This window comes from Phyllostomus hastatus, unplaced genomic scaffold (genome assembly GCF_019186645.2).
Source record: "Phyllostomus hastatus isolate PE091 unplaced genomic scaffold, TTU_PhHast_1.1 phas_scaffold_129, whole genome shotgun sequence".
Taxonomy (NCBI): domain Eukaryota; kingdom Metazoa; phylum Chordata; class Mammalia; order Chiroptera; family Phyllostomidae; genus Phyllostomus; species Phyllostomus hastatus.
Window position 1 is genome coordinate 32,759,923 of NW_025334009.1, and position 16,673 is coordinate 32,776,595.

Sequence of the window (16,673 nt, forward strand, 5' to 3'; positions counted from 1 at the left end):
AGTCACTTATTTTAATGGTCCAAACAATCCACATGAGCTGCTCTGGCCCTTTCCTGGGGCTACCTGGAGCCCAAGAGTCAAAGACATGTCTGCTGACAGTATGGCATGGTTTACTGACAACTCTGTGAAACTAAAGGCAGATGGTGTCTGCCCCCTCCTACAGCTGTCATTGGATCAGTGGGTAACAATCTTTTGACTGAGGCAAGATTTGGACATTTCAACCTATGGGCCAAGCTCCAAAATGAGGTGATGTTGGTGCAGTCCACCCCTACCAACATGCCTTGAAACATTTTCATCAACTCATGGCTTATTGCCCATGGACCAGACAACTGGTTAGGAGAATGGTAACTAAAAGATTGGACAATTAAGAGATCCTTCACATGGGGAAAATAACTATGGCAGCAGTTTACTGCTTAGGAAGAAAAACATATATATCCTTCATGTGGATACTCATGGAAAAGGACTTAAAAAACAAAAACAAACAAACAAAAAACCTAACCCATAAATGGAACTCTAGTGACTGTTGTCAATGTCCTCAAATTATCTGGATACATTTAACCAAGGACTGAGACTTGCCAGAGTCTGGAAGATTAATCACATTAAACTCCTTACCCTGCAGTCCTGGGCAGGGATGATGCCACACTATTCATTAATAGCTACTTAGGCTAGAGTATTCTTATTTTGGTCATACTTTTGGATAACCCATGAGACTTCACTCTGACTGAGGGGCATCCTTCACTGCCTAAGCAAGAAAACAAGGGGCATACTCTTGTGGAATATAATGCAATTTCCATGTATCCTATCAACATGTCACTGCAGCCACTGAGCAGATGAACAGCTGACTTAAGTAGCAAATAAAGAAAGGAAACAAAGACAGCCTGTTAGCGAATTTGTACCCCCCTCTAACTGGGGTTGTATGGCTGTTAATAAACACTGTACTCTAGTGCAAGAGAAACATGACACTGTGGCACATGTTGGGAAATACAGAGCTTGGATGAGGTGGGTGAAAGTGGAGCAGGAAGCTGTGTTTTTAGGCTGTGCCCATGAAATCACAATCCCAGTATACCAATTATTCTTTTTCTTTTTTCCTCTTGCAGTCCACATCTCTGGAGTGGCTTACAGATTCAGCTGCTATAGCATCCTGAACAGTGTCCCTTGACTCTTATCAGAATATTATGCTTCCCTTGGGTAGCCATTTTCTGGGATACTATAAGGATGGGAGATAAAACCAAGGAGTACTAGGGTGCTAGGGCCCTTCTAGTGGTTCTAGGACCAACTTATCCTTCCAATCAGGTGGATGATGTAGTTTGTGCAAGATGTGACCTCCTTTCCTGGACTGGGCAACTGAAACCAAAACACCTGTGTCAAGGAACATGAGCACTGGGGGCCCACAGAGGTAGTAGCATCAAGATTGGGATAGTTTGGGGTATAATACCAACGCAATGAGATCCATGAGTAGTAGATGAGACATCCCTGGCCTCAGGAGGTTCATGGAATGAGAGGGGAGTGGAACATTCATCTTTCCTCTTTTCATTTACATAGAAGTTTCTGCTGTGCTTAGTATAACATCCTGACAAACATCAGTAGAGCTGTAGTGAGGAGAGACAAACTGATGCTACTCAGACTTTCCTCAAGCTATGAGGTCTGTCTGGAAAAAGTCCAGCCATTATTAACACAACAAGAACTATTTGCATGTAACCTGATAGCCAAGGGGAGTAGACTGGAATGTGCATGTCTGAACAACGATAACTTCATTGTACTAGTCAGTGAGGTGGTGCATGCTGAAGAGTGATTATGTGTACCGTATGGTCATCACATTGAAAATGGCCCTGTGAGTCGAGCAACAAATCTGCATCAGATTTTGCATTAAGCTTGAACATTCCTCTGTGGAAACTACTGGGATGATTCAGAAGGTTACAGCTATGGGCAACTGGTGATTAGAGGCTTCATCACGACAATGTGCCCACTGGTGCATCAGATCTTGTGTAGTTTTTTTGCAAAACATCAAAAACGTAAGTGACTCAGTCCCCCTACAGCCCAAATTCAGCACCCTGTGACTTCTGGCTTTTCCCAAAATTAAAATCACCTTTGAAAGGGAAGAGATTTCAGACCGTCAATGAGAGTCAAGATAATATGACAGAGCACCCTAATGGTGACTGGGAGAAGTGTGTGAGGTCCCAAAGTGCCTATTTTGAAGGACACTGAGACATCATTGTCCTATGTACAATGTTTCTTGTAACTTCTTCAATAAATGTCTCTTATTTTTCATATTACAAGGCCAGATACTTTCTGGACAGACCTCGTATCCCTCAAATTGCTGAACAAGTTTTTTGATACAGGTCCAGAAGCAGGCATTCTCTAAAGTTCCCCCCTTTAATATTACCTATAATGTGCTAGAAAAAGACCTCTGTACCAGAATGGTTATTACTGATCTGTGTATTGACATTTAGAACTTGGTGTGTGCAACTTTTCTCTGTCTGCAACCATGTGGCAAAACCAAGCTGAGACTGTATATGACTGGACTGGTCAGCATTACGAGAACAAATCCCTAACAGGTGTCACCTGCACTCCTATTGGTTATGTATTTCTCTGCAGACCCCAATGTGCAACAGAGTATCTGCCTCCAAGGGAATCATCTGTTGCCTCAAGAGTTATAGGATTCACTGCCCATGTGAGCAACTGCAGAGAGGGCTTGAATGGATTCACTTTGCTAACACCATAGGGCAACTCACAGTACCCTTCTGGGAAGACAAACCAACCACTGGTTTCATTCTATTGTCCAAATTCTAATATCAGGTGTTAAGTACACAGACACTAGAAAAAAAGAGTCTTTAACCATGGCAGAACAGCTAAGATCATTGCCTGGCCATGTAGGAGACCATTCTGTGTGGCATGGGCCTAGCTCCCACTTAAAGATGCACAGGACCCACAGCCACGGATAGGTTACCCCAAGGGGAATCAGGCCTACAATGTGCCTAAGCTGCTTTGAGTCTTATTCTTGCTAAAAAACTCCCTCACACAAATTGAGGACATTTACTGCAAAGTAACTTCCTAAAATCCATGCTAAACCTTCCAAGGATGAGTGTAACAGGTTTAACCATTTTTCCCTTTGCATTTGCAAATATCCCTCTTCCGTGATGTGATTAGCAGCATTGGCTCCTCTGTTTTCTGTAAAAGGTAACCACCTAAAGTGAACCTGTGCATAGTAAATGAGGACCATCATGTAAGGTGCTGAGAAACCCAATAAAGGCCAATCATGGCAGGGGCCAAGGCTTTTGCTCCCCTTGAGAGAAAAGCCATGCTGTCCCTTTTCCTCCACAGGACTCGGTAGTCCATGTCTCATTTCATCCATAATGATGCAGACACTGCAGGCTGGTGTCTGCATCATGGCCATCCAACACCAATAAGACAAACTACGTTCACCAGTCAAAGTAGTGGTGGAAAATCAAATAACCCTCAATTATCCACTGGCAGAACAGGGTAACATCTGTGTTATTACCAGCATTTCTTTCTGCAATCTATGTCAACAGTTTGAGGAACTTAAAAACTGAGCTGGTGAATATCCATGCTTAGGTGGGATGGTTATCAGCTGTACAGTCTCAGCACCCTCTTCCCTCACTTTTTGCCCTCTTCAGTTGGCTTAATCCAGACACTTGAGGTTCTTGATTGAAGACCATTTTCCAGGGAGGCCTGACTGTCCTCATGGACCTGGTTCTCCTAATTACCCTTGTAAAGTGTTGCCTCTAGATCACACAACGGCTCTCATGAGCAATCCATGTCCACATAGGTTGTTTGGGAACCCAAGCAGACCCAATTCCACAGGATTTGATATACTTCATCTGTTATTTTAGTCTCCAAGCAGGAGTGAGGGGTGAACTGTTGATAAAAACAGTCTCCTACATGAATGAAGTCTTTTGACATCCCCTACCCCACATAAAAATGGACTCTGGGCCTGGAACACTCCTTAGCAAGAGACAGAGTCATCAGAGCTTATACTGGGTTTATCATCTTGTATGGGAATACTTTTCCTCTTTCAGACTCAATGTATGTTATCCTGTTCTGTTTCAGCCTGTGTTTCATATGTCACCTAGTCAACCTCACTGCTAAATCTGTCCCCTGAGGAAAGAGGATAGCATCTTTAGTCCTGTGTCACAAAGGGGGTACCTACAGGTCAAGTGCTCTGTGTTGACTGCTGAGAGGGAGGGCTGGCGATGGTGGAATGACACCCACTACTGAAACTGAGATTGCTTTGTCCCTCTTCTGTGTGAGTAAAGAAAGCACTGTGCTTTCTGTGTTGTGTTCAAATTCAGTGCTTCACTGTGTTGTGTTTTCTGTGGCAGTCCCAATATCAAGATGTAGTGGGCAGAAGCATTAGAACGTCTACTTCTGGTGACAGGTAATAGATATCATTCGTATTACATATACAGAAAGGTTTTGGGTGAACTTAGGAGGAACAGAATATGAAATGATTCAACACAAAGAAGAGGAAATGAGGTAGAATGAATAGATGCTACCAAAGCACTAAAGAGATGTTGATATGAGAAATCAAACACATAAAGAAAGCAGAAGAATTTTACACATACACTAGAAACAATACAGAGAACCACTGACAAACTGGAAAGGATAAAGGCAATCTAGTGTCATGAGCATAAGTATACAAAGAGATTAAGATACTTAGCCCAGAACACAGAGATTATTACATCTGCTTATAAATTAGATGCATCGTTCTATGTTACTTGTAATGACAGAACTGAAACAACTCGGTATAAAATTTAGAAGTAAATTTTGATCAACAGAAAGACAAACAATCTCTAATAACTACTTTACTTGTTAGAGATTTTCTTTCCATTGACTAAAACTTATACTATAAAACTTACATAAATTGGCATGGTTGAAAAGCAGTTTGTCTTATTTAGGAGGGTAGACTAGGTTATAAATTCTAAAATTAATACATTACACACCCTAATACAATATTATATGTCAATTTCATCTCAATAAAACTAAAACAAATGCAATTGATAATTAAAATGTAACCTTAAAAAAAAAAAAGAATTGTTTTATCAACTCATTTGAAAAGGCACAGAATGAGTCTGAAGGCAGAAGCCATATCCTATAAAATGAGCTGTTTCAACCAGACTAGAAGGAGAGAAAGCAAATGACTATACTTCTCAGTGAAAAAAAGTACAAGATTAGAGTAGGAATAATAAAAACAAAAGTTTAGAAGGAATTATTTAATATTTACACCAAGTTCTAGAAGAGATTTATGAAGTTTTGGATAAATGGGGTTACATACTAAACGTGACAAGCTCACAGGGGAGGCCTGTGTGATGGCCTTACAAACTCAGAGAACTAAAGTAATCACATAGAGTGATCTAAAATCAAAAACTTTCAAACTAAAAGCAGGTGATAGTGGGCAGTCATGTGACAGGACAGAATCATCCTTGATACAAGTCAATACTTGCCTTAATTGAGCCTGACTATTGTCTTTTTTGCACTTAAGGTATCATACCTTTGGAATGTCAAATTTCCCTTTTCTGGACCTCTCAAAGCACAGGCACTGCACCAGAGGGAGAAGGCAAATCCCCTCATCATTATTGTTATTGTGTTAATTACTGACTGTTAACTATCCTGTACCAACCCATATAAAAGAAGTAGATGTCTATCATTTTACTTTTTATCCAATCCCAGGTATCTCCCACTTTGCTTTCTCATGCCTCCCTAAATTATCGCCACTAGATTTCATGTAACCAACTTAGTCTTCTCTTTTGATCATAATGCGTATAATAAGATGCAAAACTGCCATTTCCAGAAACATTTCTCAATCCAGTGATGACAATTCTGGCAACTGTCATCAGTTTGTCTCAAATAAACTTATAAAAATTATTACAGGTTTGAATGTTCCTTAATTTGACAAAATCATTCTACTGAAAACATCATATAAGAGAATTTCCTTTATTGACAAGAGGATTTCTACAAACACTTTATTGATTTTAAAATGATAGTTCTTTATTTTTTTTGATACATTACATCAAATTAGTACTACTCCCAGAATTTGTGGTCATGCATAAATTCTGTTAAAACTGGTGATTGTTATTTATATTTAGTAAATACTCTAGTAGGGAGGTGGAGGGAGTAGGAAAACTGGTACGGTAGTGGTGAGGATTAAAAGTTAAGGACTTTAAATTTACTCCTTCTAAATAGTTTGTCTTGTTGGATTTAACAGTGTGTGTAAATGTAAGGACAAACTGTGTAATTCTACATTCTCTCACACTGTAGTGAAACTTCACTGGATAAACCTGACATAAGCCATTTTTTTTTCAAAGACTTGATTTATTCTAGAGAAAGAGGAAGGGAGAGAAAAAGAGAAAAACATCAACTGGCTGCTTCTGGCATGGCCCAACACCCAACCTGGGACCTGGTACACAACCCAGGCATGTGCCCTGACTGGAAATCAAACTGGCAACTGTTTGGATCCCAGGCTGACACTCAACCTGCCAAGCCACACCAGCCAGGGAGCCATTAGGCTTTGATGAGAAGGTTCCCAATTACACAAGATCATTAAACGAAGAAAATACAGAATCAAGCTTGGGATGTATTAGTGTACAGAAAATAATTTGAATTTGCTAGGAATGATAAAAATGCAGGAAAAAAATTCATTATGTACTAACTGAATTTTCCCTGAAAAGAGGTAAGGAAGAACCTCTTTTAATCATCCATTAAAAATTAGCAAGTCTGGAGCTGAGTAATCAACTTGAATGATTCCCTACACTCTGAACTCTTTCTCAGCAGCAAAAATGGCCTGTAAAATCATTTTGGGATCTTTTATTATAATTTATGCAATTCTGTGGCATTCAAAATACCTTTGATAATACTTTAAAATTTAATCTTTGTTGTAATTTCCCCATTACCACTTAGTCCCGTTATATCCCCCCTACCCCCAGGAACCCCCAACACACTGTTGTGCATGACCCTGATGCCTCCTTTTTTGCTCAATGTTTCCTGCCTTTAACAAGCCCTCCAGCCCTGCCACTAGCTGTCTCCATCTATGAGTCTGTCCCCATTGTCCTTGTTAGTTCAGTTTTTTCTTTAGATTCCATACATGAATGAAATGGTATTTGTTTTTCTCTGACTGGCTTATTTCACTTAGCATAATGTTCTCCAGGTCCATCCATACTGTTGCAAAGGGTAAAATTTTCTTTTTTATGGCTGAGTAGTATTTCACCGGGTAAATCTCCCATAGATGTTTTATACACTCATCTATTAATGAACACTTGGGCTGCTTCGATTATCTTGGCAATTGTAAATAATGCTGTAATGAACATGGGGTGCTTATGTTCTTTCAAAATAGTGTTTTGGGTTCCTTTGGATATATTCCTAAAAATGGAACCACTAGGTGAAAAGGTAGATCCACTTTTAATTTTTTGAGATATATCCATACTGCTTTCCACAGTTGGCTATACCAATTTGCATTCCCACAAGCAGTACAAAAGGGTTTCCCTACCTCCACATCCTTGCCAGTACTTATTGCTTGTCAATTTATTGATGATAGCCATTCTGACATGTGTGAGATGGTATCTCATTGAGGTTTTAATGTGCATTTCTCTGATGATTACTGATAATGAGCATCGTTTCATATGTCTACTGGCCATCTGTATGTCCTCTTTGGAGAAGTGTCTACTCAGGTCCCTTGCCCATTTTCAGTTGGGTTGGTTGTTTTTTTCATGTTGAGTTTTGTGCTTTATAAATTTTGGATATTACCCCTTATCAGATGTACTGGTGAACACGTTCTCCCATTCTGTGTGTTGTCTATTTTGTTAATGATTTCCTTTGCTGTGCAAAAACTAGTTTGATGTAGTTGCATTTGTTTATTTTTTCTTTTGTTTCCATTGCCTGGGGAGATTTATCCAACACAATAAATATTGCTAAGATCAATGCCTGAGATTTCACTGCTTATTTTTTCTTCTAGGATTTTTATGGTTTCTGATCTGACATTTAAGTCTTTGATCTATTTTAAATTTATTCTTGGGGGGGGGGCGGAAGAAGGTGGTCTAGCCTAATTTTTCTGAACTTACCTGTCTTATTTTCCCAATATCATTTATTGAATAAACTATTTTTACTCAAAGATTTTATTTATTTATTTTTAGAAAGAGGGGAAGGCAGGAAATAAGAGAGGGAGAGAAACATCTATGTGTAAAAGGTACACCCCTGGTCCTCAACCCAGGCATGTACTTTGATCAGGAATCAAACCAGCAACATTTCAGCTTGCAGGCCAACACTCAATCTACTGAGCCACACTGGACAGGGATGAATATAAACTATTTTTAGCCCATTGTGTGTTTGCTTCCTCAGTCAAATATTAATTGACTATAAAGGTGTGGATTTATTTCTGGGCTCCCTATTCTGTTTTATTGATCTATGTTTCTGTTCTTATGTCAGTGCCATGCTCTTTTGATTACAATGGCTTTGTTGTATAGTTTCACATTAGGTAGTGTGATTCCTCCAAGTCTGTTCTTCTTTCTCAGGTTCGCTGTTGCTATGCAGGGCCTTTGGTGGTTCAATATAAATTTTTGAAGTATTTGTTCTAGTTCTGTGAAATATGTTATTGGAATCTTGAAAGGAATTGAGTTGAATCTATAGATTGCTTTGGATAGTATGGACATTTATTGATGTTAATTCTTCCTATCCATGAACATGATATGTGCTTCTACTCTTTGTATCTGTATCTTCTTTAATTTCTTTCTTCAGTGTCGTTAATTTTCTCTGTACAGGTCTTTTATATACTTGGTTAGGTTTATTCCTAGGTATTTTAATTTTTGTAAAGCAATTATGAATGGGATTGTTTTTTCAATTTCCCCTTCTGTTAGTTCTGCTATCCAAATATAAAAATGCAACGGACTTATATTTAAGTCTCTTATCCACCTTGAATTTATTTTTGTGTATAGTATAAGTTGATGATTGAGTTTCTTTTTTTTTGCATGTAGTTGTCCAGATGTCCCAACACCATTTGTTGAAGAGGCTATTTTTACTTCATTTTATGCTTCTGCCCTCTTTGTCAAATATTAATTGACCCTACACAGTAGAAAGAAAGGAGCTACTACCCTTCACAACAGCATGGATGGAACTGGAGAGAATTATACTAAGTGAAATAAGCCAGGCAGTGAAAGACAAATATACCATATGATCTCACCTGTAAGTGGAACCTAATGAACAAACTAACAAGATAGCAAAATATAACCAGAGACATTGAAATAAAGAATAAACTGCCCTGGTTGGTGCAGCTCAGTGGATTGAGCATGGGCCTGTGAGCCAAAGGGTCACTGGTTTGATTCCCAGTCAGGGCACATGCCAGTGGGGGACACACGAGAGGCAACCACACACTGATGTTTCTCTCCTTCTCTTTTTCCCTCCCTTCCCCTCTCTAAAAATAAATAAAATCTTTAAAAAAGAGAGAATAAACTGCCTAACAAAAGGAGAGGGGAGATGGATAATGGGGGAAAATAGGGGAAAGGCTTATTCAAGGAACATGTATAAAGGACACATAGAGAAAGACAAAGGGTTTAGGTTGAAGGGCGGGAGGCTGGGATGGGTGGGGTAAAAAAGGAGACAACTGTACTTTAACAACAATAAAAAAAGTCTAATTTGTCAATCAAAAAAATGCAACTGATTTCTAGATATCCATTTTGTATCCTACTACTTTTCTGAATTCATTTATCAGTTCTAGTAGTTTCTTGGTGCAATGTTTGAGGTTCTCAATGTACAGTATAATGTCATCTGCAAAGACAGTTTTACTTCTTCCTTTCCAATTTGGGTGTCTTTTATTTCTTCTCTGTTTGCTGTGGCTAGCACTTCCAGTACTATGTTGAACCAGAGAGGTAAAAGCAGACATCACTGTCCTGTTCCTGATCTTAAGGGGAACACTTGTAGTTTTTGCCTATTGAGTATGATGCCTGTAGTGGGTCTGTCACATGTGGCCTTTATTATATTTAGGTATGTTCCCTCTGTTACCACTATGCTGAGAGTTTATTTTTTATAATAAATGGCTGCTGGATTTTCTCAAATGCTTTTTCTGCATTTATTGATATGATCATGTAGTTTTTATCCTTCATTTTGTGTATGTGGTGAATACCATTTATTGATTTGATTTTCTTTTAGGAATCTTGCATTCTCAGAAAAAATTCCACTTGATCATGTTGTATGATCTTTTTGATGCATTGCTATGTATTCAGTTTGCTAATGTTTTGTCGAGGATTTTAGCATCTATGTTCATCAGGGATAGTGGCCTATTGGATAACCTGGTTCAAGTTGACAAATTCCTAGAAATAGGCAATCTTCCAAAGCCAAATCAGGAAGAATTAGAGAAATTTCAATAGACTGATTTACACACAGTGAAACTGAAACACTAATGAAAATACTACCAACAAACAAAAGCCCTGGACTGGATGGCTACACAGCCATCCACTGAATTTTACCAAACATTCTGAAAACTCTCCTCAAACTATTTCATAAAATTCAAGAGGGGAGAACACTCCCAAACTCATTTTATAAGGCCAGCATTATCCTAATTCTAAAACCAGAGAAAGACAATTCAAAGAAAGAAAATCTTTAATATAAATACTTTAAAAAGTAAATCCTCTGTAAGTTGATAATAGTAAGATAAATAAGTCTTATAATATTACCAAATTTGCCTTAAAAATTTAAGAATATAATTGAATTAAAAATAAAAAGTCTTTTAATAACTGTGACAAATTTCAACAACTGAAATAATGAACTATAACTGTGGTAGGCAGTTAGATAGACATAAGTGGAACAAGGATGATAGGTCAGGTACAAAAGGTCACCAGGGAGGAAAGCCATGGGTACTTTAGTGAAAGGATAAAGCTGGCACCATTTGCTACTGTGGTGCCATTTGTTCAGCAGGCCCTTGACCTTATTAAACATGACTGTCATTTTTACTCTTCTGAGTTTATATCCCTAGGACTGGAAATTACTGGAAAACAAGATCAGAGAAGGCGGCTAACCACCCCCTAGGTGAACAGGAAAAAGACAATACTGGAGCAAGTTACAGCTTATGCAAAATCAACCAAAACCTCCCATGTTACAATGCCCCCAAAAGTCCAGGGGACACACAACAGCACCCCCTCACCTTTTAAAATCCAATTATAATCCAATACAAGCTCAAAGTTCCCACCCCTCAATGCTGGTATATCTCTCCATACCATGCCCCTTTCCACTCTTGGAAAATGAGTAAAACTCTTTTCTCTGCACTTTCTTTTCTTTGTGAATTCTTTCACAGCCTGCTTTAAGTTAGACCAACTAACACTTAGCAAAGGGGAAAACTGGGAAAACAAGGATCTTGACTCCAGGGTAACCATTCCTCCCGTAGGATATCACTGGTCACGTGGTTTAGACCCCCCCGACCTTTAATATCACTGGTCATATTGTTGGGACCTTCCCCTAACATGTTGCTGGTCATGCAGTAGACTCCCCATTGAAGGAGGAACAATGGGCCAAAGAGTGGCTTCATGCAACTCTCATTTGGACTCTTGCATTACCACTCTTTTAAGCATTAACACCTAGGGATAACATCTAGGCCTATGTTCTATTTCAGCTCCAGGCCCAGTATAGCACCAAAACTAGACAAGTGATGTCATGGCTGACATCAGGGACCCCTGCCCTGATGCTGACCAAACAGTAGAGACCACAATGCTGAAGGGACATATCTGGAAAACTGATGAACATTCTACTGGGTCCTCTGCTGAGACCTCCAGATAAAGACACTCAAGAGAACCCAGTGCTGCTCAAGAGCAACTCAAGAGCAACACCCAGTGCTGCTGTCCCTTCCAGGAGCACAATCATGCCTTTCCCTCCCCCCTCAGGCAAGTTACCTTTATCTTTCTCTCTCCAAAGATCCAAGGGCTCCTATTTTGCCTCTGTAACTTGTTTCCTGAGCCCATTCTATCACTAACTTCTTCTACCTCTGTGGCTTTCTAAATAAACTTTCTTAACCAGAACTCAAGTACCAAGGTACCTGAACCAACATCTGACTCTACTGGTCTAGCACCTGGTGCCATTATTGCTGCCAACGTAATAATCTAAATTGTAGCCATGGCTACTGTGGCTCAGTGTACTGAGTGCCAACCTGTGTACCAGGTTGGCTGGCAAAAGGTCCCAGGTTGGATTTACAATCAGGGTGCAAGTCTGGGCTGCGGGCCAGGTCCCCAGTAGAGGGCGTGCAAGAGGCAACCACGAATTGATGTTTTTCTCACTCTGTCTCCTCTGTTTAAAAATAAATAAATCAAATCTTTAAAAAATAAATTGTAATATTTCTGTATCTGTGAACAACTGGCAGTTCAAGTTACAGAATATGAGGTAGTTTATTATAAAAATTCCAATAACTTATCACTCCTCTTGATTATTTTGATGATTATTTATTCAGGACTCAGTAACATGGAATTAGTTTTAAAGTCAGAATCTCTTCAAATACAAATATCATATATTTTTAGTCAAATATCCTCAAGTCTAACAAATCTATTCATCTCTTGAGAACAAACACTCTACTGTGACATGAGCCTAAAATGTTCAAAACCAGAAAGCTTACTGTTTCTATTTTAAGAAAAATAAAAAATGTCCTGATTCCACACTAGAAAAAAGTTTATAATTAGTTTCTTGGGATAATATGTTCTCTTAAAATTTTATATGTATGGGACTGTCCATTTTTGTTTAAGACATTACTACTTGATAAGAAGGGTTTTCACACATGGGCTGATGTCTCATATGTCATCGTGTCCATCAAGTGTATAAGTTATTTTGCTGCATCACTTTAGATTCCCATACTATTAAAAATATTGTCTAGTAATAAGACAAGCATAGCATACTATATATCAAAGCCTGGAACATAGCTTACCCTGTCATGAAGAGTCCAACCCACATATTTTAGGTAACTGTCATTTAGGAAGGCATCACTATACATTTTCATCCATACTCCAATTTCTTCAATACAAATGGCTCTAATCTCAGCAATAGCATCACTAGAGGAGGAAGAAAATAAAAAAACAAATACCAAATTAATATGAAAAGGTAGAATGCATTTCATACTCATGCTTTTCATGCTTTTCAGCAAGCAATAAATATTAAGATTATTTCTGACACCTAAGATGGCAGCTTTACTCTAGGCAGCATGATTCTCGGCTTCTGTGAAGAGGAGGAAAACTCATGGATGGGTGGAGGAACAGAGCAAGTGGCCTAGGTTACCGAAACATTTTTGAAAGCAGGACATCAAAAATTATTGCGATCATTGAAAAACCAGACGGTAAGGAGACTGCTTCAGGACAAAAGGGACCCAGGATCAGCGTGGGGACCGGGGGGGTTGCAGTCCCCAGGCCCGGTGCTCCTGGGTCTGCCTCAGGGCTTCCGGGAGAGGGGAGTCGCTGCTCCCTCCCTGGAATATGGGGGTTGAGGAACACCAGGGGAGACCTTGTTGCTTGAATTCACAGAGAGGCCAGTTGGATTGAGGGGAAAAATCACCCAGGGACTGTGAACACCCACCCAGAGCCCTGGGAGAAGTGAGTGCCTTCAGCCGGCATGACCAGGGGTGGCCTGGAAGAGTGCCTGTACCCCTAGGCTGGTGGGAGTGTGGATCGGTGGAAAACCCAGACATCGCAGCCACCATCAAGGAAAGGGGGCGGGCGTTCTCAGGTTTTAGGAGCCTGCGGTGCTGAACTGTGGAAGCGCACGCCCCAATGGGAATCCTAATTCTCACGCCGTGAACCTGGAAGGGACGCGGCGCTTAGTGCATTCCTAGAGCCCGAAACTCAAAAATTTGGTGGATGGGCACGCCCTTTTACGATCCCCAGAGATGGCACAGTGAATCCCAAAATGTTGCATGTGCTTCCTGAGATCACAGAGCTGGAACCCTGCCGGGACCCCGGAGATCGGGAGAACGAGGCAGTGAGGTCCGGAGAACAAGCGTGCTTGGGAGCACCCAGGGTCCTGTAGGGGAAAGTCAGATTGGCCCTGGGGATAGTACCTGAGAGACTTACTGAGATTTGGCTGGGAAGAGTGATAAGTATTTCAAACATCCCTCAGCCAGCTGAAGCCAGCAAGATCAGAAAAACTGGTCTGGCCTGTTAGAAACCAACAAGAGATTGTTTTGTTTTGTTTTGTTTGGCTGTTGTTGGTTGATTGATTTTATCTTGTGTTTTAAGTGACTTTTTATTTTTCAATTCTTCTTCTTCTTATTATATCTCTCAATCCCTTATGTTTCTCTTCCATTCATACTAGTATTATTCCTTCCACTCCAAATTTATCTCTCCTGCACTCCAGTTTCTGCTCCCCCCGCCGTTTTTTTGATCTTGCAAGTTACTGCAAATTTGTTTTATCTTGTTCTCATTTTTCTGACATTTTTAATTTTAATAATATTTTGCTATTCTTTTTCTTTCTGTATAATCTTCTTTGCTTGGCTGGTTATACTGTCATTTGATAGGTTCCCCCTGGTACCTCAGCCACAGTGTGTTGATAATTTACTATCCTTCACCTGTGTTCCATTAATAAACCTCTCAAGGTTCTATACTCCTTATTCTGGTTATCTAGATCTCATCGATTCTGCCACAAGACTGTTGCTTTACTATTAGTGTAAATAAGACCTAGTCCATACAATTGTAAATACTACTCAACACCCCTACCTGATTTCAGCCCACGTTGCAATTTCCTGAACTATACTATTGTGGGGGTTGTCTCTATTCTTTTACACACTACTCCTATTTACTAATCTTTATTCCAACCCTACCTTAGAATCTGACCTCCCACAGCCTCACAGCTTGCTAGATCCAACTAACAATCCTTTCGTCCCCATTAAGAGTCTTACCTTCTTTCCATCCTTTCTAAAACGTGGATAGTGTGGTGGTAGATCACGGTTAACACTATAAGGACCCAAAGGATAACCCATCTCTTCTCTACTGGCTGCTAATGTAAATATCATAGTATACTGTCTTGCCGTCTTAAAACATTTTGCCTTACTCCTCCAAATGATCACAAAAAAATGTAGGGGGAAGCTGTGAACACCAGGATACACGAAGGAGACTGCACCACTGAATGTAACAAGTATCCTACCACAGAAGTTCACACCATAATTACAGGGAACCAGAACAGATCAATTTAAGAAACAGAGGTTAACAAGAAGAAACACACAAACAATGAGAAAACAAAGAAACAATCCCCAACTGAAGGGAAAGGAGGAGGCCTCAGGAAAAATGCTAAATGAAATAGAGGCAACTCAACTATCAGATAGTGAGTTCAAAACAGTGATTACCAGGAATTTCAATGAACTCACAATGAGCTTTCAGAAATTAGAGGGAAACTACATCAATCTCACTGCAAACTCTATGAACATGAAAAAGGAAATAGAAACTCTCAGCAAAAGTCAAGAGGAAATGAAGAATACAATTTCTGAACTGAAGAACACAGCAGAAGGAATGAAAAACAGGATTGATGAAGCAGAAGATCGGATTAGCGAGCTGGAGGACAAAGTAGAAAACAACACGCAGAAAGATCAAGAAAAGGAAAAGAGGCTCAGAAAAAATGAAGAGGGATTAAGAGAAATGCAAGACAATATGAAACGTAATAATATCCGTATAATAGGGATACCAGAAGGAGAAGAAGAAGAGCCAGGGATCGAAAACCTAGTTGAAAAAGTAATGAAGGAAAACTTGCCTAATTTGATGAGAGAAAAAGCCACACAAATCCAGGAAACACAGAGAATCCCAATCAAGAGGAACCCAAAGAGGCCCACCTCAAGACACCTCATAATTAAAATGGGAAAACTTCAAGACAAAGAGAGAATCTTAAAGGCAGCAAGGTAGAAAAAGGAAGTAACATACAAGGGAGCCCCAATAAGGCTAACAGCTGGCTTCTCAATGGAAACACTTCAAGCCAGAAGAGAATGGCAAGAAATACTCCAGGTAATGAGAACCAGAGGTCTGCAACCAAGGCTACTATATCCAGCAAGGCTGTCAATCAAGATAGAAGGCCAAATAAGAAGCTTCCCAGACAAAAGAAGTCTAAAAGAACACACCTCCACCAAACCAGCTCTGCAAGAGATTCTAAAGGGACTGCTTTAAGGAAAGGAAGGAAAAGAGAGAGAGAGAGAGAGAGAGAGAGAGAGAGAGAGGGGGGGGTACACAAAAGACAATGAATATTGTTACCTATCAATAACCTTAAACATAAATGGATTAAATGCTCCAATCAGAAGACATAGAATAGCTGATTGGATAAGAAAAAATGACCAACATATCTGCTGCCTACAAGAGACCCACCTCAGGATAAAAGACCTGCACAGGCTGAAAGTGAAGGCCTGGAAACAAATCTTCCAAGCAACTGGACAGGAAAAAAAAAGCCAGGGTAGCAATACTCATATCAGACAAAATAGACTTCCAAAAAAGGTCCATAGAGAGAGATCCAGAAGGTCACTTTATAATACTCAAGGGAGCCCTGACTGGCATAGCTCAGTGAATTGAGCACGGGCTGCGAACCAAAGTGTCGCAGGTTCGATTCCCAGCCAGGGTACATGCCTGGGTTGCAGGCCATAACCCCCAGCAAGCGCACATTGATGCTTCTCTCTCTCTCTCTCCCCCTCCCTCCCTTCCCTCTCTAAAAATAAATAAATAAAATCTTAAAAA

General features: G+C 39.9%; 1 protein-coding gene across 5 annotated transcripts in view; it reads right to left on the reverse strand.

The window, feature by feature from the left end:
* STAG1 (stromal antigen 1) overlaps positions 1–16,673 on the reverse strand; it is a 387,806-nt gene that overhangs the window by 134,635 nt on the left and 236,498 nt on the right. For all 5 annotated transcript variants that reach the window (XM_045856709.1, XM_045856706.1, XM_045856708.1 and 2 more), the window contains one exon: positions 12,905–13,028. In XM_045856709.1, coding sequence (XP_045712665.1) covers positions 12,905–13,028 — 124 coding nt within the window. The remainder of the gene's footprint in view (positions 1–12,904; positions 13,029–16,673) is intronic.